At 42.9% G+C, this 25,361-nt stretch overlaps 1 protein-coding gene across 3 annotated transcripts in view; it reads left to right on the top strand.

Moving 5' to 3' along the window:
- Positions 1-24,321, top strand: part of LOC106595617 (voltage-dependent calcium channel subunit alpha-2/delta-1) — a 176,096-nt gene extending 151,775 nt beyond the window's left edge. For all 3 annotated transcript variants that reach the window (XM_045722235.1, XM_045722234.1, XM_045722233.1), the window contains 14 exons: positions 1,249-1,330; positions 1,581-1,643; positions 2,239-2,354; positions 2,560-2,631; positions 2,934-3,001; positions 3,084-3,122; positions 3,311-3,382; positions 5,392-5,547; positions 10,874-10,926; positions 11,338-11,393; positions 11,835-11,958; positions 15,565-15,677; positions 18,794-18,876; positions 20,340-24,321. In XM_045722235.1, the coding sequence (XP_045578191.1) occupies positions 1,249-1,330; positions 1,581-1,643; positions 2,239-2,354; positions 2,560-2,631; positions 2,934-3,001; positions 3,084-3,122; positions 3,311-3,382; positions 5,392-5,547; positions 10,874-10,926; positions 11,338-11,393; positions 11,835-11,958; positions 15,565-15,677; positions 18,794-18,876; positions 20,340-20,462 (1,220 nt within the window). In that variant the 3' untranslated portion in view covers positions 20,463-24,321. The remainder of the gene's footprint in view (positions 1-1,248; positions 1,331-1,580; positions 1,644-2,238; positions 2,355-2,559; positions 2,632-2,933; positions 3,002-3,083; positions 3,123-3,310; positions 3,383-5,391; positions 5,548-10,873; positions 10,927-11,337; positions 11,394-11,834; positions 11,959-15,564; positions 15,678-18,793; positions 18,877-20,339) is intronic.
- Positions 24,322-25,361: the final 1,040 nt, after the last annotated feature.

Here is a 25,361-nt window from a genome sequence, read left to right as displayed (position 1 = left end):
TCAGAGGCCCCTAATGAAAACCACTGGGGCAGGTGGAGGGAACGGGGATAAAGTGTTACACCAGCTGTTTTCTCTGATGTGTGTGTGGTGTGTTGTAAATGGAGGGTTACCAAGTCTCAACGTTAATGGACTGGAGCAGCGAAGGCAACGGGTTCAAAGTGCGACTCGTGACAGAAAAAAAACGGTCCCCCTTTGATCGCGTACTATTCTGTGTTCAGTTGAGTATTGGTCATGTCGGACGTCTCTGAAATTACTTGGTACATTCCCCCAAAACCACTCCAAGTGCATTTCTTTATTAAGTACTAGTTAATGACTTTACCTCATAATAATATGGTGGCTCATGTTACAGGCTCACATTACAGAAGATGCAGAGACTGTGCTTGTTCTGCTATCATGACAGCACTGGATAACAGCATTGGAGTGCAGGACCTCACACACAACTTGGAAAACAAGATGGGAATGTGTTTTCCCATTCTACTCTTTCTATCCATCATCTGATACATCGTCTGATCCATCTCTTTATTTTATCCCTCTCTCTCTCTTTCTCTCTCACATTACTCTCTCTGTCACCATCTCGCTCTACCTCTCTCTCATCTTTACCTCCCTCGCTCTCTCTCTTTCTCTTGGTCTCTCCCTCTCTTCCAACTCCTCCTCTCTATCTCTCTGTCCCTTCCTCTTTCTTCCTTCCATCCCCCTCCTACTATTATATAGATTGAGTCACAGCTTGTGTCTGTGGCTCTCTGACTCACGGTAGGCCTCTTGGTCAGCGTCTCAAAAACCAAAGGCAGGTTGACGTTTATTGTCACGAGTCTTGCCCTGAAGGCAGAACTGAGCAATATCCACTATCTGGGCCAGCTGCAAAGTCAAAATGTGTGATTTTTTAAAAAAACTTTAAGGTTAGGAGTAGGCATTAAGGTTAGCAGTGTGGTTAGGGTTAGGTTTAAAATCAGATTTGCTGACTCTGTGGCTGTGACAGCTAATGACCACTCTGCAGAGATGCCTCCAGGTCAAGATTCATGACAATAAATTCCAACCTGCAGACCAAACACACTGCTCTTATTAAGATGACTCAGTTTCGTGGCCACTGTCTGAAGGTCAAAGAATAAAGCTAAATTGAATTGAAAAAGAAGGAAAATCCTCTATACCGACAAAGATCAGATACTGATCACTCAGCAGGCAGGTCAATGGGTTTCAGCCTTCTGTTATTATTGAATCAAGCCCAAGTGATGTTGGTTCCTTGTCTTTCAGGCAACGTGGATCTGGTGAACAGATTGTTGCTGGACGCTGGCATCACGTCAGACCTCGTCAAGCAGTGGAGAGATCAGATGCCGTGAGTCAACCAAACTATGCGCACGAAAGCACACAATCCACACACAAATGCATAATTCTTGTTTTAATCAAGTAGATTTAACTAAAAGGTTGTGGTTTGTGAAAGTTTTTTCCACCTAGCTATGAACACAAACAAGGAAAAACAGATACACATTGTCAGCTTGCATGATTTAACCATAGATTTTTGTGTTGTAACATGATGCACTGAAGGACTGGATACTTTTGTCATTGAATGTTCCTATTCCTTTCAGAAATGGAGTCCTGGCCAGGTTTGTGGCCACTGATGGAGGAATCACTCGCATTTATCCCAAAAGGTATTCCTCAAGTTGATATGTGATGTTTTATCTCCTTTTCTCCCTCTCCCTCTCTCCCTCTCTCTCTCCCTCGCTCTCTCTCTCTCTCCCTCTCTCTCCCTCAGCTCTCTTTCCTCTCTCTCTCCCTCAGCTCTCTTTCCTCTCTCTCTCAGCTCTCTTCCTCTCCCTCTCTCTCTCTCCCTCTCTCTCTCTCTCTCTCTCCCTCAGCTCTCTTTCCTCTCTCTCTCTCAGCTCTCTTCCTCTCTCTCTCTCTCTCTCTCTCTCTCTCTCTCTCTCTCTCTCTTTCTCTGTCTCTCTCAGGTATCTTTCTTGTCTCTCTTAGCTCTCTCTCTCGTCTCTCTCAGCTCTCTCTCTCTCTGTGCTCTCTCTCTCTTAGCTCTGTCTCGCTCAGCTCTCTCTCTCTCTCAGCTCTCTCAGCTCTCTCTCTCTCTCTATCCATTGTTCTAATGATGATAACTACCTATAAAGCTTCATGTAGAGCAGTTCAACTTGATCAGTAATTTACATTCAGTATGTTATGTTCTGTAGGAATGTTTTCTCACTTGATAAATCTGTAGTATTAATGTTGATGCAGCTGAGTATGTGTGTTTTTCAGTGCTGGACTAGACTGGACAGAGGACCCAGAGACGTACGAGTCAAGCTTCTATAAGAGGAGTCTGGACAATGACATCTACATCTTCACACCAACACCCTACCAGGAGGACACCAACAGTAAGTCAATGGTGTGTGTGTGTGTGTGTGTGTGTGTGTGTGTGTGTGTGTGTGTGTGTGTGTGTGTGTGTGTGTGTGTGTGTGTGTGTGTGTGTGTGTGTGTGTGTGTGTGTGTGTGTCTCTGTCTGTCTGTCTGTCTGTCTGTCTGTCTGTCTGTCTGTCTGTCTGTCTGAACTGACCCCTTCTGTTCCCTCTCTTGTCTCAGTGACTGAGGACTCAGTCCTGGTGAGCAGAGCAGTGAACCTGGACATTGATGGAGTCAGACTCAAACCAGCAGGTAAGGACTCTACACACCAGGGTCATGTTTAATTGGGCACACAACCGTATATTTTTTTTAAACATTTGCAACAGAAAACATCAAAATAATGTCCATGTAGTCCCCCTTCAGTGACTTGTTTCTGTCCAGAGCAGAAAAGGTTGTGGTGGTTGTTTAGTTCAGACTATATTGGAACTGTAATGTTGTGGTGGTTGTTTAGTTCAGACTATAGGGGAACTGTAATGTTGTGCTGGTTGTTTAGTTCAGACCATAGTGGAACTGTAATGTTGTGCTGGTTGTGTGGTTGTGGTGGTTGATTGCAGTTGTGGGAGTGAAACTGGACATCAGTACCTGGATGACCAACTTCATCAATGCTACTCTGAAGATGAACGTAAGTAGATTGACATTATTTCATAATGACTCTTAATGAACTCTTTGTGTCTGAAATTAAAACCGTTTCCTGTCTCCTACAGTGTAAGGACGAGATCTGTGGTTGTCAGAGGAATGATGAGGTAAGATAATTTGATTGATTATACAATTATATTAAATACGATTATTTGATTGGCGATAGAATTTTAAGACAAATACAACTATTAAATTAAGATGACTTGTTTAAGCATGCAAATAATGATTGAGAATTATACAATTCTACCTCCCCTATATGATTATGGTTTATCCCATTATCTCTATATGATTCCAGCATGTGGACTGTGTCATCCTGGATGATGGGGGATTCCTAGTCATGGCCAATCGGGATGAATACATCGGTCAAGTGAGTCACTCTCATCCAACACTTATTCCATTGATATTACCTTGTTCAGCCCTACTCAACCCACAGTCAACACTGGCTCAAATTAACCTGATCCTGACTAAGTTTACCCAACATGTCCCTAACCCCATGTGCACTTCAACCCACTCAAACCCTATCTGAACCTAACTTCACCATACCCCCCCCCCACACACACACACACACACACACACACTACACCCAGTGTGGGCCCCTCACCCTACCACTTGAATAAATGTTTTTCAGGCTGCAGGCCCCAATCAGGGTGTGCGCTGGATAAATCAGTCCCCTTCAGATGTTTGGCAGGAGCACTAAAAAACTAGGGTTCCTTGTTTGGAGAAGGCCGCTCGACCCTAAATCATGTTTCCTAAAGGAGGTACGGCTCTCCCTCTCCAGGGGGTCCTGGCGGGTCCCAGCCGACAGATCTGTGACTGTTAATTCATTATTTGTGTTATTCCACAGGGAAAGGGGAGACAGGTTTTTATAGAAGCATTGATTTATATTTCCTTATGACAGACGTGGTGAGCCACAACCAACTGTTTCTCAGAATCTTGGGGTTGCAGGGTCCCCAGCGGAAGAGGAGGGCGTTTTTTTTCTTCTCGCGTACACACACACACACACACACACACACTATCACGTACACTTGCTCTGACGTACGCACATATACACGCGCACACACACACCGAAGGGATGTCTAGACGTGCCGTGACCACTTCCTCCATGTTCATTTAGGCTTCCTGGTATACTGTGTTAATTTGATTAAACTGAATCCCACTGCTACATATCAGCTGGGTGAGCCAGGGGGGATTTACTGACTGTGTGTGATTGTGTGCGTGCGCGGGAGTACATGTGCGGGAGTGTGTGTGTGTGAGAGCACATTCATGTGTGCGTGTGTTTTAAAAATGTGTGTGTGTGTCCGAGTGCTCATGAGAGCTGAGATGACTTCACCAAGATTAAAGCTTTTGGGTTTTTATCTCCTCAACAAAACAAGAAAATGCTAAGGAAATCCTTTTTGAAATGGTGAGCCACACTAGCCTATCAGAGGGGGTCATTTCTGGACTGGTCAGTCCTGGACAGGATTTTTACTCAAATCACCTGGGTTATACTCTGAGTGTATAAAACATTAGGAAGACCTGCTCTTTCCATGACATAGAGAGACCAGGTGAATCCAGGTGAAAGCTATGATCCCTTATTGATGTCACCTGTTAAATCCACTTCAATCAGTGTAGATGAAGGGGAGGAGACAGGTTAAATGTGTGCCATTCAGAGGCTGAATGGGCAAGTCAAAATATTTAAGTGCCTTTGAATGGGGTATGGTAGTAGGTGCCAGACGCACCGATTTGAGTGTCCCGTGTGTATCAACAATGATGGTGCAACACCCAAAGGACATCCAGCCCACTTGACACAACTGTGGGAAGCATTGGCGTCAACATGGGCCAGCATCCCTGTGGAACGCATTCGGCACCTTATAGTTCATGCCCCGACGAATTGAGGCTGTTCTGAGGGCAAAAGGAGATGCAATTCAATATTAGGAAGTTGCTCTTAATGTTTTGCACACTCAGTGTATCTCCGTCAATTATAAAGAGTGGCAGGTAGCCTGGTGGTTAGAGCTTTGGGCCAGTAACCGAAAGGTGGCTGGTTGAAATACCTGAACCAATAAGGTGAAAAACCTGTCGATGTGCCCTTGAGCAAAGCACTGAACCCTAATTTCTCCAGGGGCGCCGTACTACTATGGCCGACCCTTTAGAACAACACAATTCACTGAACCTATCTGTTTTATTTGTATTTATTTTCATAAATGTTTATATGGGCACTGGGAAGTCACAGGTGGTCGCAGATGTGTGGTGTGTGTGTGTGTGTGTGTGTGTGTACGTCCAATGTATCTGCGTCAATCTGTGTGTGTTCATGTGTATAAGTGTCTGTTCTGCGTCCATGGGCACTTACATGTGCAATGCGCTTGCACATCTCCTTCCTCCCCCCCCCCCCCCCTACAGATCGGCCAGTTCTTCGGGATGATCGACCCTATCCTCATGGTCAACCTGGTTAACATGTCTCTGTTCACGCTCAACAAGACGTACGACTACCAGTCGGTCTGCGACCCCAAGAGGGAGAGCAAGGGATCCGCGGCGGGCCTGCGCTCAGTCTACGTGGTGAGTTACATAAGCCAGAGACACACACACATACACACATACACACACACCGTCACCAGAGGACCATAAATAACCATAAATACAGATTAGACGGACACCAGGGGAAATGCGGGGTAACGAGTAAGAGCCGTTTGAGCAGTTAAAGGCCTCCTGAAAAGAATGGATTAGTCAGAGTAATGTCTTTGGGTAACACTTGGAGTGGACTGAGTGTTAGGTTGCTCTAAGACTATTTTGAAGCTGTTGTAATATGGGATCTTAAAGAGGTAGTGAACATTTTCAATAACAAGCCATAGAATTGTAGTTTAAAGTGATGGTTCACTCTAAAGTCAGATGTTTTTAGATGTCAAACGTAGTCTAAGATCAAGGTGATATGTCTCAAGCCATTTGTTGTGTAGATCAGACTATTTGATGAGGTGATAAGTCCATGTCTCAAGCCATTTGTTGTGTAGATCAGACTATTTGATGAGGTGATAAGTCCATGTCTCAAGCCATTTGTTGTGTAGATCAGACTATTTGATGAGGTGATAAGTCCATGTCTCAAGCCATTTGTTGTGTAGATCAGACTATTTGATAAGGTGATAAGACCATGTTAAAGCCATTTGTTGTGTAGATCAGACTATTTGATGAGGTGATAAGTCCATGTCTCAAGCCATTTGTTGTGTAGATCAGACTATTTGATAAGGTGATAAGACCATGTTAAAGCCATTTGTTATGTAGATTAGACTATTTGATGAGGTGATAAGTCTATGTTTAAAGCCATTTGTTGTGTAGATCAGACTATTTGATGAGGTGATAAGTCCATGTCTCGAGCCATTTGTTGTGTAGATCTGGCTATTTGATAAGGTGATAAGTCCATGTCTCAAGCCATTTGTTGTGTAGATCTGGCTATTTGATGAGGTGATAAGTCCATGTCTCAAGCCATTTGTTGTGTAGATCAGACTATTTGATAAGGTGATAAGACCATGTTAAAGCCATTTGTTATGTAGATTAGACTATTTGATGAGGTGATAAGTCTATGTTCAAAGCCATTTGTTGTGTAGATCAGACTATTTGATGAGGTGATAAGTCCATGTCTCGAGCCATTTGTTGTGTAGATCTGGCTATTTGATAAGGTGATAAGTCCATGTCTCAAGCCATTTGTTGTGTAGATCTGGCTATTTGATAAGGTGATAAGTCCATGTTTAAAGCCATTTGTTGTGTAGATCTGGCTATTTGATAAGGTGATAAGTCCATGTCTCAAGCCATTTGTTGTGTAGATCTGGCTATTTGATGAGGTGATAAGTCCATGTCTCGAGCCATTTGTTGTGTAGATCTGGCTATTTGATAAGGTGATAAGTCCATGTCTCAAGCCATTTGTTGTGTAGATCTGGCTCTTTGATGAGGTGATAAGTCCATGTCTCGAGCCATTTGTTGTGTAGATCTGGCTATTTGTGCACGTCTTTCCCATTCGTTTGAGGCAATATAATTTAAGGTATATACACATGTACTATCTTAATTTGGCCAGTTTCTTGCAGCAGGAAAAAACATGTATTTTGTATATTTCACCTTTATTTTTAACCAGGTAGGCTAGTTGAGAACAAGTTCTCATTTGCAACTGCGACCTGGCCAAGATAAAGCAAAGCAGTTCGACACATGCAACAACACAGAGTTACACATGGAATAAACAAACATACAGTAGAAAAGTATATATACAGTATGTGCAAATGAGGTAGGATAAGGGAGATAAGGCAATAGATAGGCCATGGTGGCGAAGTAATTACAATAATACAATTAAACACTGGAATGGTAAATGTGCAGAATATGAATGTTCAAGTACACTGTGTGCACAATTATAAGCCAAATTGTATTCCTCAGGATTCATTTTACTGTTGAACAAACAATGCTCTCAGTCATCCAAAATGTTATTGAACCTCAAACCTGAATGTTTAACAAAGGAAAAGTGAGTTTTGTCTTTCTCAGGGAAATATATAAGTGTGCACAATTATTAGGCAACTAAATTACAAAAATAATTTCTTTCAACTCACTTGTTTATTCTCAATTTTTAGAGTAAGTGTAGCAGATAAGTAACAAAAAATGACAATTATATAACATTTTTGGCCTTTCAAAAATATTCAGTGACCAATATAGCCATTAACTGCCATGAGCCTTCCATCCATGGTGTCTGTCAGCTTCTTGATCTGTTCACGATCAACTTTCGCTGAAGCAGCAACCACTGCCTCCCAAATGCTGTTCAAAAAGGTGTATTGTCTTCCATCACTGTAAATCTCACGTTTGAGAAGGGCCCACAAGTTCTCAATAGGATTTAAGTCAGGTGAGGAAGGGGGCCAGGTCATTATTCAGGCATCTTTGAGGCCCTTGCTGGCTAGCCAAGCAGTGGAGTACTTGGATGCATGTGATGGAGCATTGTCCTGCATAAAGATCATGGCCTTCTAGAATGCTGAGGACTTCTTCCTGTTCCACTGTTTGACGAAATAATCTTCCAGAAACTGGCAGTAGGTTTGGGAGTTGAGTTTCAGTCCATCTTCAACCTGAAAAGGTCCAACTACCTCATCCTCAATGATAGCAGCCCATACCAGTACCCCTCCTTCACTTTGCTGGCACCTGACTCAAAGTGGTGCCCTGTGTCCATTACTGATCCAGCCACGGGCCCATCCATTTGGTCCATCAAGAGTCACTTTCATTTCATCTGTCCATAAAACCTTTGAAAAATCTGTCTTCAGGTATTTCTTTGCCCAATCTTGACGCTTCAACTTGTGAATCTTATTCAGTGGTGGTCTTGTTTCAGTCTTCTTGACCTTGGCCATGTCTCTGAGCACTTGACACCTTGTACTTCTGAACACTCCAGGTAGGTTGCAGTTCTGGAATACGGTGACACTGGAGGATAATGGGTTCCTGGTTGTTTAACGTTTAATTTTTCTCAAGTCTTTTGCAGTTAATTTGCGCCTTTTCTTCCCCATGCGTTTTTTGCGTCCCAGTTGACTATTCACAACAAAACGTTTGAATGTGAAGTGGTCACACCTCAATAGTTTAGCTATTTAAAGAGTGTCGCATCCGTCTGAAAGGCATTTTACATAATTTTTTTTTTCAGTGTCAGTTAAATTTCTTTTTGGGGCCATTTTACCTGAGGTAATGAGGCTGCCTAATAATTATGCACACCTTGATATAAGGTGTTATTCACTTTCGCCACACCCTCCCTCATTACACAAATACATATCACCTGAAAATGGTTAAATCCAATAAGCATTCAAGTTTTTATGGTTTGGAGTTCGAAAATGTGAATAGAAACAATGATAAGATCAGAATACTCACTTGCCTAATAATTGTGCACGCAGTGTAGAGATACTAGGGTGCAAAGGAGCAAGATAAATAAATAAATACAGTATGGGGATGAGGTAGTTGGATGGGCTATTTACAGATGGGCTATGTACAGGTGCAGTGATCTGTGAGCTGCTCTGACAGCTGGTGCTTAAGGCTAGTGAGGGAGATATGAGTCTCCAGCTTCAGTGATTTTTGCAGTTTGTTCCAGTCATTGGCAGCAGAGAACTGGAAGGAGAGGTGGCCTAAGGAATAATTGGCTTTGGGGATGACCAGTGAGATATACCTGCTGGAGTGCGTGCTATGGGTAGGTGCTGCCATGGTGACCAGTGAGCTGAGATAAGGCGGGCTTTAGCTAGCAGAGACTTGTAGATGACCTGGAGCCAGTGGGTTTGGCGACGAGTATGAAGCGAGGGCCAGCCAACGAGAGCATACAGGTCGCAGTGGTGGGTAGTATATGGGACTTTGGTGACAAAACGGATGGCACTGTGATAGATTGCATCCAATTTGTTGAGTAGAGTGTTGGAGGTTATTTTGTAAATGACATCGCCGAAGTCGAGGATCGGTAGGATGGTCAGTTTTACGAGGGTATGTTTGGCAGCATGAGTGAAGGATGCTTTGTTGCGAAATAGGAAGCCGATTCTAGATTTAATTTTGGATTGGAGATGCTTAATGTGAGTCTGGAAGGAGAGTTTATTTGTTAATCCTGCAGCAACAGTGTAAAGACTGTCAAATGGAGTAGACCAAGGCGCAGCGTGGTTAGTGCTCATCATGTATCTGAACACTGAAACAACGAAACAAAAAACGACAGCCAAGCAGTTCTGTCAGGTAAGTAATACAAAACAGAAATTAACCACCCACAAAACACAATGAGAAAACCCCTACATGAATATGGTCTCTAATCAGAGGCAATGAGATTCAGCTGCCTCCAATTAGAGACCAACCCCAAACAATTCCAACATAGAAACAGAAAAACTAGATATTTAAACATAGAAATAGAATAACATAGATCAACCCAAAAAACCCAAAACACACAAAACCAACACCCCCTGCCACGCCCTGACCAAACTATCATAACAAAATGACCCCTTACTGGTCAGGATGTGACAAACAGGAAATGTGGATTATAATTAATGGACATTTTTGTAGTGGTTGATACATTTTTTGTTAGGGCAAATCAAGTCTACTTTAAAATTACAAACTTTAGAAGCCTTTTTAAACCTACATAATTTCCTACTGCAATGGAAAATTCTCTGCAACAAAATATTGATCAAATTAAGATAGCACATCTAAAGTTGGATCTTCACAACCAACTTTTGTGGTCTGTAGTCTTCTGACACACTTTTGGAGTGATCTATCACTTTAATTTAAAGTTATTTTCAGAATTATTCAGGACAATGTTGGTTCTAGATTTTTATCATACATTTGTATCAATTAACATACAGAATCTTTGTAGACTTTGATCTACATTTTCATCGTTACGCACTAATAGATTTTGACTACAAATTTAGATCAAAGATGTAGATAATAGCTTTTGTTAGGAATTTGATATGACTTTTAACATGGTTAGTTAGCTCCCCTTGATGACTAAACTCTATCAACCTGGAAAGAAAGGACACAGGCCTGAGTCACTAGATCAGAGCATTGCATGCTAATCATAATCAAAACAACATGGCTGTTCTTTCAGGCAAACAGGAACCTACTTGTTGTTCCTTTTCACTTTGTAGATTTACACTAGCATCTGTTGTGGTGGGCTCTGTGCTAATTCCCTTCCAAAATCTTGTCTGGCTTGTCTGAGTTGGTGTCCGCACACTTGGCAAATGCCTCGGCTCGAGACTCGCTTTGCCTGCACAATCAGGATGTTTAGAAAAGTTTTAAGCCCAAGTTTAAAATGTGCTGTTTTACATGGAATGTTTAGTTATTGGGAGTTGTTTCGATTACCTGAAGTTACGCTTGTGAAAATATGTTTTGTAATGTGTTTTGTAATAGCCAACCTTTTTGTCCCTTGCAGCCCACCATAGCAGACATTTTGAACGTTGGATGGTTAGCATCAGCAGCAGCCTGGTGAGACCCAACTCTTTATTCTTTAACACTGTTCCCAGTGCAGATGTAAAGATACAGAGGCAGTCTGTGGGCAATCTGTGTAAGCATTCGACAGGTCCCAGAGCACTTTGTTTACACTAGCTCGCATTCTGTCCTGATTTCATTAGCTGTGTGTCTTACAATATGTCTAATAAAATTAGATTTGTTTACAGGGAGGCTAACACATTGTCATATTTTTCCACACAAAGGCTTTTTGATTATGACATTTGTGGTTCCTTCGCTAAAAGCCAATAAACTCGCCGTCTGAATGAAAATCTGTAAGAAATGTGGGTTGTGATTAAACAGTATGTGAGTATTTATCCTGTCATGGACAGAAGATTTGTTGGATGTTCTATCAAGAGGTAATCATTCGTGTACTTTGATTCCCTACAGGTCGATACTACAGCAGTTGTTGGTTAGCATAGCGTTCCCTAATTTCTTGCACGCAGGTGAGATTTCCGACTCTTCTAAAACATTTTTTTAAATTAGGTTGTTAAGTATGATCTCATTAAAAATGACGTTGTAATAAAATGCCCTTTTCTATTTAGCATGACGGGCCCTTAATAAAAATATTGACGCTGTTGTTATGAAAGCAATGACGGAATTCTCAGAGCAGGGCAAGTTATTCATCAAGCAATGATGAGCTATGCCAGGAATATTATTTGAGAAATAACATTGTTCAAAAGTAGATGGATTTCTGTATGTTTTGGCTACCAGAGCAACTGAACAGTAATTTGTCTTCTCAGAACTTGAGAATGTACACGGTGTGTTCTATGTACATAACCCATACTTTGCTGGATCCTTGACAATTTGTTTGTTTGTGTGCGTGCGTGTGTGTTGTGCGCGTGCGTGTGTGCTGCATTTGTGTGTGCGTGCTGTGTGTTCCACAGCGGACACTGATGACGAAATACCTGACATGTCCAAGGAGAGCTGTATCACGGAGCAGACTCAATACTTCTATGACAACGAGGAAAAGTCCTTCAGAGGAACGCTAGACTGTGAAAACTGCTCCAGGTGAGAGCTGTCAGTCACTGCAACCTATTTTACACACTCCAGGTTCCTTCGCAGTAGGGAGATTCTTTTTTAAATGGGTAGGCACTACCTAAACTTGTCCAATAACAACATAGAATTCCATTTTCCATTGCAAAACGTTTTGGTATGGCGTACCCAACTGAACATAACCTTGGTAAAACCTCATCAACAATCCTCTGGGACTGCCACGCAGAGCACGAGATGGAACTTCACTCAACATTCTAGTTCTCTCCTTTAGTTAATACTATCAACATTTCCCTTTAATGTGGAAATTGTGATCACATCAATGCAATATTAGCCACTTTCAATGTAACATACTGAAACAAAAAGAACTATGCAAGAGATTTTCTTGTAGGAGGAGCGCATTGGAGTAGGATTCTATTGCATTGACAGGCATGACTCAGGTCCATACTCCACACTCTATTCTATGGTGCGGCATAACCAATCAGAACTGCAGTAGGCGTATATGCAAATAGACCATTGCCATATATGGATCTGTGCCGTTCACTTTCAACTGGACTGTGCTTACAGCATGAGAGGTTGGGAGTAGATACGCTTGTTTTGAGATCAAAGCATCATTTGTCTGATTCTGTGTAATAATGGTATGGGAATAATAATGCATTTTATTTTGTTAAGTGGTTTCTTGCATCAAACAACACATTTCAGTCACCTTGTCTGAAGGACAAGTGGATAAACAGGTTAAGGTCAAGTCCGGCATGTTTTTTTCTAAAAGTCTCATGGAATGTAGGCCTAAATAAAGACCACACATTGGCTGCTACTGTAGGCTGAATGATAGAACAGCTATTTCCATGTTCAAATGTTTTGAGATTCATTTTCTCCATTGTTTTTGATGGTAGACCACTCTGATAGGCCTACATTATGATCAAATAGCCAAAATAGCCTAGTTGGCCACTGTTGTAACTTAAAGCAGGTACAGCCTCAGTGTTCACAGTAAACACACCAGAAGTTGCACCGAACGTTTGCGCTCAGCAGACCTGAAATTTGCTCAGTGCCGAAAGAAATTAGAGGGATCATTGCTCATCACACTTATTATATATGAACCCACCAAGAGCCAAGTACAACTCTACCTCAATGGAAGGAATAATTTTTTGTGGCTCAGTGGGGAAAAGGTACTGGCTGATTGCGATCAGGTCTGCTCTAAACCAGCTGTGCAGATTCAAGACAGTGGAATGTGCTTGACCCATATTACCTCTGACAGTTTAGTTCCAATAATAGGGCACATGATCCTATCTAAAGATGGTGCTGCCATACAATTGGTTCTAATGACTGTGGATACATCTGAAATGGCAATGTGGTAGTACACTACTTTTGGCCAGGCTGGAAGGCACAATGGGTTGAATGTTGGACGCAAAGAATCTTGGGAATTGGAGCCTCTCAATTGAATACAAGCACCTTCATTCCCTCCACCCCACCACATAGCTAAATCACTGAGACTACAAACAACTTCTTCACACAGGTTGTGTGCGATTTCATTCTAAAGTACTTTTGTCATATAGTCTTGGTGTGCTCTGCTAGTGGTCTGCTAGTGCTCTGCTAGTGCTCTGCTAGTGGTCTGCTAGTGGTCTGCTAGTGGTCTGTTAGTGGTCTGCTAGTGCTCTGCTAGCGCTCTGCTAGTGGTCTGCTAGTGCTCTGCAAGTGGTCTGTTAGTGGTCTGCTAGTGCTCTGCTAGTGCTCTGCTAGTGGTCTGCTAGTGGTCTGCTAGTGCTCTGCTAGTGGTCTGCTAGTGGTCTGCTAGTGCTCTGCTAGTGGTCTTCTAGTGCTGCGCTAGTGGTCTGCTAGTGCTGCGCTAGTAGTGCTAGTGCTCTGCTAGTGGTCTGCTAGTAGTGCTAGTGCTCTGCTAGTAGTCTGCCAGTGGTCTGCTAGTGGTCTGATAGTAGTCTGCCAGTGGTCTGCTAGTGGTCTGCTAGTACTGCTAGTGGTCTGCCAGTGCTCTGCTAGTGCTCTGCCAGTGCTCTGCTAGTGCTGCTAGTGCTCTGCTAGTGGTCTTCTAGTGCTGCGCTAGTGGTCTGCTAGTGCTGCGCTAGTGGTCTGCTAGTGCTCTGCTAGTGGTCTGCTAGTAGTGCCAGTGGTCTGCTAGTAGTGCTAGTGGTCTGCTAGTGGTCTGATAGTAGTCTGCCAGTGGTCTGCTAGTGGTCTGCTAGTACTGCTAGTGGTCTGCCAGTGCTCTGCTAGTGCTCTGCCAGTGCTCTGCTAGTGCTGCTAGTGCTCTGCCAGTGCTCTGCTAGTGCTCTGCCAGTGCTCTGCTAGTGCTCTGCTAGTGGTCTGCCAGTGGTCTGCCAGTGCTCTGCTAGTGCTCTGCCAGTGCTCTGCTAGTGCTCTGCCAGTGGTCTGCCAGTGGTCTGCCAGTGGTCTGCTAGTGGTCTGCTAGTGCTCTACTAGTGGGCTGCTAGTGGGCTGCCAGTGCTCTACTAGTGGGCTGCTAGTGGGCTGCCAGTGCTCTGCTAGTGGGCTGCCAGTGGGCTGCTAGTGGTCTGCTAGTGGTCTGCCAGTGGTCTGCCAGTGGGCTGCTAGTGGGCTGCTAGTGGGCTGCCAGTGCTCTACTAGTGGGCTGCCAGTGGGCTGCTAGTGGGCTGCCAGTGCTCTACTAGTGGGCTGCCAGTGCTCTACTAGTGGGCTGCCAGTGGGCTGCTAGTGGTCCTAGTGCTCTGCTTGTGGTCTGCCAGTGTTCTGCTAGTGGGCTGCCAGTGCTCTACTAGTGGGCTGCCAGTGCTCTACTAGTGGGCTGCCAGTGCTCTACTAGTGGTCTGCCAGTGGACTGCCAGTGGGCTGCTAGTGGGCTGCTAGTGCTCTGCTAGTGGGCTGCTAGTGGGCTGCTAGTGCTCTGCCAGTGCTCTACTAGTGGGCTGCCAGTGCTCTGCTAGTGGTCTGCCAGTGGACTGCCAGTGGGCTGCTAGTGGGCTGCTAGTGCTCTGCTAGTGGGCTGCTAGTGGGCTGCTAGTACTCTGCTAGTGGGCTGCTAGTGGGCTGCTAGTAGTCTGCTAGTGCTGCCAGTGGAATTGCACTCAACCGAATAAACCCGACACTCTAATGACAAAGTGGAGTTCCCTGGGCCGAGGAGGTAGTAAACTCCACATGCCTTAAAGGTGAGGTAGATTTAGTATGCTGCAAGGCAGACCACAATCTTGGCGGTGCGTTTGCTGTTTCAAGGCTCCCTCGTGCTGTCTAATGGGGTGCCTGCCGCACTGTGTTGCTGTGCATTAGCTTCGCATACGTCGCCAGTTAACAACCACCATAAAGAAGGTCAATTTTTGTCTAAACTCAAAACTGCCGGCCCGTGTTTCCGCTATGGTCTGCTATGGTCTGAGGCCGGTGTAATTTAAGACTAGGGCTTGGACCATATATAAGCAGACAGTGTTGCCCTCACACCGACCCTTCAAGGTTGGATGCAGCTTATGTTTGGTAGGTAGACTCAACTCATTCAGCCAATTATGTTTTCATTGGAACATAAGGGTATTTCACTTGAAATATGAAATATAATTAGTTTCCGGGATTCTTCCAACCGGGATTTCTGGAAAACATGACTGTCTCATGGCATCTCCTCTTTGTCTCGTTTCTGTCTTGATCCAGGATGTTCCATGCTGAAAAGCTGTGGAAGACCAACCTGGTGTTCGTCATCGCTGACGCCAAGCTCACCTGCATGTCATGTGACCACAAGCCCTTAATACAGGCCGAGCAGCCTTGTATCCTTTAAACATACAGTCAATAGAGCACTAACGTTTAATATAGTAGTAATATATTCATGTCTAATGTAGTTGTGTAGTTCATCTATACTACTTACAGTCTGTTAGTTCTAGTTTACTGGTCTTTGTATATACAGTGACTCTTCTTAAAATAATCACATATAACTAGATTATTATTTGTTTAATTATTAAATGGTGTACAGTTGTAAAAGTAAGTTGTACAGGTTTTTTCTTTTATCCTACTGGTCCCTATATTCTTTACTTTTACAAGCAGAGTACAATATGTTTAATATTCCTCAATGGATCAGAACTTCCTCTATGGCTAAGTGAAACTCAGACCTGTACTGACTGGCTTCTCTCTCTCTCGCTCTCTGTTGCAGATGTACCAAACCAGACCTGTACTGACTGTCTCCTCTCTCTCTCTCTTTCTGTGGCTGATGTACCAAACCAGACCTGTACTGACTGTCTCTTCTCTCTCTCTCTTTCTGTGGCTGATGTACCAAACCAGACCTGTACTGACTGTCTCCTCTCTCTCTCTCTTTCTGTGGCTGATGTACCAAACCAGACCTGTACTGACTGTCTCCTCTCTCTCTCTCTTTCTGTGGCTGATGTACCAAACCAGACCTGTACTGACTGTCTCCTCTCTCTCTCTCTTTCTGTGGCTGATGTACCAAACCAGACCTGTACTGACTGTCTCCTCTCTCTCTCTCTCTCTCTCTCTCTCTCTCTCTCTCTCTCTCTCTCTCTCTCTCTCTCTCTCTCTCTCTCTGTGGCAGATGAACCAAACCAGACCTGTACCGACTGTCTCCTCTCTCTCTCTCTTTCTGTGGCTGATGTACCAAACCAGACCTGTACTGACTGTCTCCTCTCTCTTTCTGTGGCTGATGTACCAAACCAGACCTGTTCTCTCTCTCTCTCTCTCTCTCTCTCTCTCTCTCTCTCTGTCTGTCTGTCTGTCTGTCTGTCTGTCTGTCTGTCTGTCTGTCTGTCTGTCTGTCTGTCTGTCTGTCTGTCTGTCTGTCTGTCTGTCTGTCTGTCTGTCTGTCTGTCTGTCTGTCTGTCTGTCTGTCTGTCTGTCTGTCTGTCTGTCTGTCTGTCTGTCTGTCTGTCTGTCTGTCTGTCTGTCTGTCTGTCTGTCTGTCTGTGTGGCAGATGAACCAAACTCAGACCTGTACTGACTGTCTCCTCTATCTCTCTGTGGCAGATGATAGCGAAGGCTAATCCACTCTGAAAGGCTTACAAACAAATCGATTATATCCAACACACCAGGGCTGTAGCCAATTATGCAAGGAGCCTAATGAAAATTCACATAAATTCAAAATGGCAGCCAAAAGGGTTTCAGAGGAGGCTATTTGATTTGCTCCAAAAATGACGTGGTTTTTCCATGTCTTTCTGAAAGCATCTGTTCCGATTGTTCTTTCACATTTAGATTAATGTTATGGCTTGATATTTAATTTGATATTGTAATTTACTAGTTGCTTTCATCCACGTCTATCCAAAGTGGATAGTGATATCGATTGGGTATGTGTGGCCACAATGTGGGAAACACACAGCCATAGAGATACAATGTAATAGTGTTCCATTTAATTCTGTGCCCACAATATCTGATGCAAGAATTACACTGAACAAAAATATAAACGCAACATGCAAACATTTAAAAGATTTTACTGAGTTAGTTCATATCAGGAAATCAGTCAATTGAAATTAATTCATAAGGGCCTTAATCTATGGATTTCACATGACTGGGAATACAGATATGCATCTGTTGGTCTCAGATACCTTTAAAAAAAAAAAAGTAGGGGCGGGGATCAGAAAACCACTCAGTATCTGGTGTGACCACTGTTTGCCTCATGCAGCACCACACATCTCCTTCACATAGTGTTGATCAGGCTGTTGATTGTGGCCAGTGGATGTTGTCCCACTCCTCTTCAATGACTGTGCAAAGTTGCTGGATATTGGCAGAAACTGTAACACACTGTCGTACACGTTGATCCAGAGCATCCCAAACATGCTCAATGGGTGACATGTAGGGTGAATATGCAGGCCATGGAAGAACTTGGACATTTTCAGCTTCCAGGAATTGTGTACAGGTCCTTGTGACATGGGGCCATGCATTATTATGCTGTAACATGAAGTGATGGCGGGTGATAAATGGCACGACAATGGGCTTCAGGATCTCGTCACGGTATCTCTGTGTATTCAAATTGCCATCGATAAAATGCAATTGTGCTCGTTGTCCATAGCTTGAGCCTGCCCATACCATAACCCCACCTCCACTATTGGGCACTCTGTTCACAGCGTTGACATCATCAAACATCAGTCTGCTATCTGTCCGGTACAGTTGAAACCGGTATTCATCTGTGAAGAGCACACTTCTCCAGCGTGCCAGTGACCATCGAAGGTGAGCATTTGCCCACTGAAGTCAGTTATGAAGCTGAACTGTAGTCAGGTCAAGACCCTGGTGAGGACGACCAAGCACGCAGATGAGCTTCCCTGAGACGGTTTCTGATAGTTTGTGCAGAAATTCTTCGCTTATGCAAACCCACAGTTTCATCAGCTGTCCGGGTGGCTGAATTCAGACGATCCCGCAGGGGAAGAAGCCGGATGTGGAGGTCCTAGGCTTGGCGTGGTGGTTACATGTGGTCTGCGATTGTGAGGCCGGTTGGACGTACTGCCAAATTCTCTAAAACGAAGTTTGAGGCGGCTCATTGTAGATTAATGAACATTAAATTCTCTGAAAACAGCTCTGGTGGACATTCCTGCAGTCATCATGACAGTTGCACTCTCCCTCAAAACTTGTCCCCCGCACAAAGTGCACCTGTGTAATGATCATGCTGTTTAGTCAGCTTCTTGATATGGCACACCTTTCAGATTAATAGATTATCTTGGCAGAGGAGAAATGCTCACTAACAGGGGTGTAAACAAATTTGTGCACAAAGTTTGAGAGAAATACGCTTTTTGTATGTATGGAACATTTCTGGGATAACTTATTTCAGCTCATGAAACATGGGACCAATAATTTTCACATGTTGCGTGTCTATTTTTGTTCAGTAGATATATTCTAGCCAATTGAGCTACCAGAACCAATGGTTTATTTCCTAAATGGCTTGATGTAGCTGAGGGACCAGACCCATGTGAAATGGCTGAGAAACCAAGGTTCCGAAAAGGTCCAGATGCCTGTTTCGACAACAACGAGAGGGTAGGTCACGTCATTATTTCGTCATCCTCTGTGTTTAAAAATGGCAACCGTCAAATTTAACGTCACAATGTCAATACTCACAATACACTAATATGTTTTCACAATGCATGTGCTTTTCTCTTTGTGCATAATTCTCTCGTTAATGTTCCATCTTTTACTCAAAATGGCTGCCTCTTTCTCTACTCTTGTCTTTGGATTACTATATGTGCAGAGATTTCCCACACAAATACAAGTTATTGGCAGTTATTGACATACTGCACTGTGGTTCAAGAGTAAGCAAATATTTAGTGTATATGACTAAAATCCTTTGTGTGAAATCTCTGCACTTGAATGCTTTGGTTTGTTTTTCAGACTGGTCTTATCTCAGTGGCGAACCTTTTGGTTTCTCAAAGTTTCATGATGGAGTTAACTTCTTATGCTTGCACTCTTTCTCTTACACACACACTCAATTACACACTCTCACTCACTCACTCACTCACTCACTCACTCACTCACTCACTCACTCACTCACTCACTCACTCACTCACTCACTCACACACACATACATATGTAGACACACACAGACGTAGACACACACACACCTTCCTTCTATTTAGATGCTTCTCTCTGTTTCTCTCTCTTCTCCTTTCCACAAAGTGTTTTGTTTTCTCTGTTCTTCTGCCCATTCACTTTGCACATGGACTTTCTAACTGCTAACTGTGGAATGTTTGCTGCATGACTTTCTCTTTCTCTCTGTTTCTTTCCTGCTCTTTGATTGGCTGTTGATGGTTAGGATGAGCACATGTGCCCGACGAGCGCAGGCTCTCCATTGGCCTCCTCTCTGCTCATGTTACTGCTGCCACTGTTCATGTGCTGTCTCGGGTCAGTCCCATCAAGCTCTTTCCCTCTCTCTCTCTCTTTCTTTCTTTCTTTCTTTCTTTCTTTCTTTCTTTCTTTCTTTCTTTCTTTCTCTCTCTATCCCTTTTTCTTAGTATCATACTATGTATTTCTGTCCATCTCTCTTTATCTGTCTGTTTGTCTACTGACATGTGTTTACTAATCTAGATGCTAGCTAACGCAGGCCCTTGCTTCCTAATTTAACTCTAACAAATTATTATTTATTTTATCATGTAGCAAATTATATATGTCTGAAAATGTTTTGTTATTACGTTCCACTCTAGAGCTGTACAGATTATCAGACATCAGATTATCCGACATGGATTATTCCATACTCAGATTACAATTATTCCATACATACCCCATTCTCTATTCAGTGTGGATATGCAGTCTAGTACCATTATACCTTGCTATTATGTCATCAAACATAGCTTTATGAATATGTAAGACATACTGGGCTGTTGTACCCCTACTCAACCCATTATCTTTTAGTCAGCAGGATCAGAAGGTCATCAACTTGGTTGTGTCTGTCACTAACATGTCCCCCTGCCACCTTCCTCCTCCCCCCCTTGTTGCCGTGGTCACAGGAGGAGGACTTTGACTGTGGTGGGGCGTCCGCTCTGAGCCCGTCCCTGTTGGCCATGGTGGCGCTGCAGCTGGCCCTGCTCTGGCTTCTGGCCGGCTCAACTCATCACGCCATTCCCTCGTGACCTCTGAAGACCCCGGTTGCCCCCGGCAACCGGCATGCAACGCTGCCTCAAAACGACGAACGCTAAAACAAAAAAAACATCTGAAACCACATCCTGACAGATCTTCTTTTGGGATATTTGTGTTTTTCAAGGGTTTCGTTACATTTCTTCACCCAGGGGTGGGAGAAAGGGAGGAAAGTTAACGTTGGCGGGATGTAAAAAAAATTCTAAGCGAGAACTTTCATCCCTGACCCCTGACTTTTCCCCTCCAGCCGTCTGAGCTTCCAGCCATCTGAGCTTAGGGAGATCGAGGTGATTGAGTGGTGAACTTTGACCTTTGTTTGGCTCGATGATGACAACCCTGCGAATGCTACAGGTTGGACTGCCTTACAGTGCCAGGGGGAAAGTGAAAGGACTGCCTCTTCCTTTTGGGTTCCTTTTAGGTTTTTGAGGTTTTTGTGATGTTCTAAAAGAGATCCCCGTAGATTTTTATTCAACACTGCCAGAAACAGTGCTGCACTTCGCAACCATCCCGTTGTGTTTGTCACAAAGTTATTTATTTACTTCAAAGCGTTTTGCAGTGGCTTGTTACTCAGTATTGAAATGTTTGTTTGTTTTGTTGAAGTTGCAATAAGTTGTTTAATAGAAAGTCAGAAATCAGTATTTTATATTTTAAATTTTTTGGCATTATTCTGTTTGTTTCAACTGCCATTTAAAAGTAGCAACACATTTACATTCACGCTGTTGTCCTCTTGTACAGATGTGGTGTACGACCATCATATTCATTCATATACAGTACGTGGTCACATATGAACCCTTTTGCCCCCACTCACTATCACCTGTTTGAAGTGATGGATCTCTTTCTGTTTGCGGTCAACCACTTCTCCCTCAACCCTGACCACAAATGGTCAATGTCAGGTCCTACCGTCTTGGTATCTGGTCCCTTTGAACTAACCATCATTGCCAAATTGCAGTTGACCAATCAGGGCACCCCGGCTGGCCTCTAGTGCGCTCATTGGTCTAATCTCTAGTGCCATGTTGATTCTTAGTCAGACAAACCCTTTAGCTTTATTTATTTGACTGTGTGGCTACTGACCTGAAGGAAACTTGATGTGTTTGGTATTCATTTGAATATTTAAGTTTGTTTTTGTTTTTTATTAGGATGAAGGGCATAGCTGCATGCTACTGTGTTATGTTGGCTTTAATGCCATTCTTTTTTGATTGATTTCAATGCGTCAATACAATGGATATAAAATGAAGAGAGAGTAGGAGGGATGTATGAAATGTAGACTTTGGTACATGACAGTTTATTTGTGCTTGCTTATGTATCACTTCTTGATTTGAGTATAGTTGAATATGTGACTTGCAACTACAAGAATCTGTCTTTCTCACAATGTTCTGCCCGCTATTGAAGAGAACATTTCCCCAAATCAAAAACAATTGCACCTCGTTGCAAAGTGAATATCCCCCTTAAAACGGAAATTGCTTTAAGACCTCTTGAGAATGTCTATCGATACAATACAATCTAAATTCATTCATATCAGTGTGGATATCAGTCCTGTTGTACTTTCTTAGTTTTTGTGTGCCTTGTGGTTCTGGTACTTTAACTTTATGAATTAGAGATTCAAGACAGATTGACAATAGGATACTGTCTTTCTGAGTGTACTATACTATGGTATACACCTGCTAACTCATTTCTCCACAAGAACAGCTGCCAAAATACTACATAAGAAATAACAGAAATGTGCCTCATTTTATTCAGGACCAAATCTGGACCCGTCAATCAGTCTAGCCAAATGATTATGCAGTGGAATAACTTTTGAGTGAAAGAGACATAAGGTTAAGTTTCTTTATTCAACGTTGTAGAAAAACGTTTTTATTAAAAAACGGTTTTATTATCACGTCAGAATATCAACAATTCCTCTAAATTGATTGTATTCGTTTAATATTTGAACATGGTTCAAAAGAGGGACATGGTAGATATGCTGTGCTTTAAAAAAATGTTTTTTCTTTGTGATGCAATTCAGCTAATTCGACTGGGACGTGATCTGATGGTCGATTAGTGTTACTGATCTGTTGTAGAGCAAATATAGAGGAGTTCCTGGCACTGAATTGACCTCTTAAGCACTAAAAAAGATCATTTCAGACAATCGATTCGATAACAATTGACAATCATAGTTTCCGATAACTTGCTTAAGACTAGTATTAGTAATACTTCATTGAATTAATTGCTGTAAATGAAAATGCAAACAACTGCCAAAACAGGGACTTTAAAGGAACCTTGGGGTAATGTCAGAAACATTCACGCATTGTTTCCTTTGAAAACATATGGCATATGGACTCCGGAAACCACATAGTCAATTCAGTGTAGAGTTGGGAAACTACATGATTACGCTGTGTGGTCTCTAGTGCCATTCAAATACTTCTCCCTCACCTCATTATCATTGCTTAAATTATAATTACAAAAGCGTTCTTACGTCACCCAGAATAAAATCCATCTGGGCTTTTTCCATTTCTCTGAAACACTGAAGAGGAAGGGGACTTTTGTTATGATCCCAGTCTTAAGCTATGATTATTTGCCAATATGTTATGTGGTGAAACTCGAGCACCATCACCAAAGGCGGACTGCTGTCATGTCCAAAACTATACGAGTGGTCTGAGGTGACATTTAGGGTCCCATATTGGTTGTTTCAATGTTCTGTGGGGAAACTAACTAACATACTGGTATTTAAGACCCTCAATATCTAAGAACATTCAAGAATATCAAGTGCCATAGGACTCTCTTTCTCTGTTTACCGAGAAACCTATTACTAACGTTTATGCAACGTTTAGGATTGAATAAATGCAAATCTCATCTATTTTCCCTGTGTTGCATGATAATGCCATGATACTGTATCAGTGGCAGGCAATGAGATAAAGTATCCTCTTTCTTCTCCTGCTTTGGTGTGTAACGTTGGGATGGGAAGCATAATACCGTGGGTTTGTTGGGTGTTTGTTTATGATATGATAACGATACAGCTTCTACTGCCTTTCTCTTGAGGAGACAGCATTTGGTACCGCCCTGGTCTGAGTGAGCGCAGTGGCCTAGCGGTTAGAGCGTTGGGCCAGTAACCGAGATGTCACTGGTTCGAATGCACGAGCCGACAAGGTGAAAAATCGTTCAATTTGCCCTTGAGCAAGGCACTTAACCCTAATTTGCTCCAGGTCCACCGTACTACTATGCTGACCCTGTAAAACAACACAATTCACTGCACCTCTCCGGTGTATGTGACAATACATATTTTTTCCTCTGTCACAGATTGTCACATTCAAGACCAGACGAGACCCTTGGGAAATGGTGTCTGGTTATTTCATGCCACTCTAAGGGCTAAAATCAGATGCTGTCACCTCAGGAATAACATATTAGCAGAGTGATTGGAAGTGTTTTTCGATGCTGTGGTGCTCTGTGTGGATTGTGTGGGTTATGCTTTTTCTGGACTCTTTTTTTTTTCTTCTCAAGAACGCTCAGTGTGTGTTTTAAGGGGAGTGTCCCATGCCTGCCACACTATGTCAGGCTATTGGTGGGACCGCCCCCCAATCTTTCTCTGCCAGCGTTTTCATGGCAGACCATTGGTGGACCTATCCACTAATCTCCCCTTGTCAGCCTCCCTTTTGACAGGCTATTGGTGGGCCTCCCCGTCAATCTCCCTTGATTGTGCTTTTAAGATGTTACACTTTTGTGGAACTTGATTCGCCTGAATCAGTTATGTATAAATTTGTACGATACTGTTATTATTCTCGGACGAAAGAAAGAAAATAGTAATGTTTATAATCCTGGAAAATGTTTATTCATGTGCAAATACAGTATATTCAGAATAAAACTTTCTCATTAGCTATTGAATGGCGTCCTCTTGCAGTTCTGGGCCCTTTCCTCCCCAACCCAGATTGACTTACTGTTACTGTAATGTTGCCAAAACATATTTCCCAGTTTTCCCCACAATGTGTGTGAGATACTGAAATAAGCTGCAGTCTGCTATCCCAGTGTCCCCCAGGGACTCCCACCGGCCAATCAGGGATGAGAATTGAGGCCGGGCCAACAACAACATCCAGGAAGTGAAAGTGAAGAATATCTATATCTCTCTGTGGTTATGACATTGAATTTGCTTAGCGGACACATTTACAGTTGAAGTTGGAAGTTTACTTACACCTCAGCCAAACACATTTAAATTCAGTTTTTCACAATTCCTGACATTTAATCCTAGTAAAAATTCCCTGAATTAGATCAGTTAGGATCGCCACTTCATTTTAAGAATCTGAAATGTCAGAATAATAGTAGAGAGTGATTTTGTTTCAGCTTTAATTTCATTCATCACATTCCCAGTTTGTCAGAAGGTTACAATACACGGAATTAGTATTTGGTAGCATTGCCTTTAAATTGTTTAACTTGGGTCAAACCTTCCACAAGGTTTCCACAATAAATTGCGTGAATTTTGGCCCCTTCCTCTTGAACAGAGCTGGTGTAACTGAGTCAGGTTTGTAGGCCTCCTTGCTCGCACATGTTTTTTCAGTTCTGCCCACAAATTCTCTATGGGATTGAGGTCAGGGCTTTGTGATGGCCACTGTCCTTAAGCCATTTTGCCACAACTTTGGAAGTATGCTTGGGGTCACTGTCCATTTGGAAGACCCATTTGCTACCAAACTTTAACTTCCTGACTGATGTCTTGAGATGTTGCTTCAATATATCCACATAATTTTCCTTCCTCATGATAACATCTATTTTGTGAAGTGCACCAGTCCCTCCTGCAGAAAAGCACACCACAACATGACGCTGCCACCCCCGTGCGTCACGGTTGGGATAGTGTTCTTCGGCTTGCAAGCCTCCCCCTTTTTCCTCCAAACATAACGATGGTCATTATGGCCAAACAGTTCTATTTTTGTTTC

This window comes from Salmo salar, chromosome ssa07, assembly GCF_905237065.1.
Source record: "Salmo salar chromosome ssa07, Ssal_v3.1, whole genome shotgun sequence".
NCBI classification, from domain to species: domain Eukaryota; kingdom Metazoa; phylum Chordata; class Actinopteri; order Salmoniformes; family Salmonidae; genus Salmo; species Salmo salar.
This window is presented reverse-complemented; position numbering and strand designations above follow the sequence as displayed.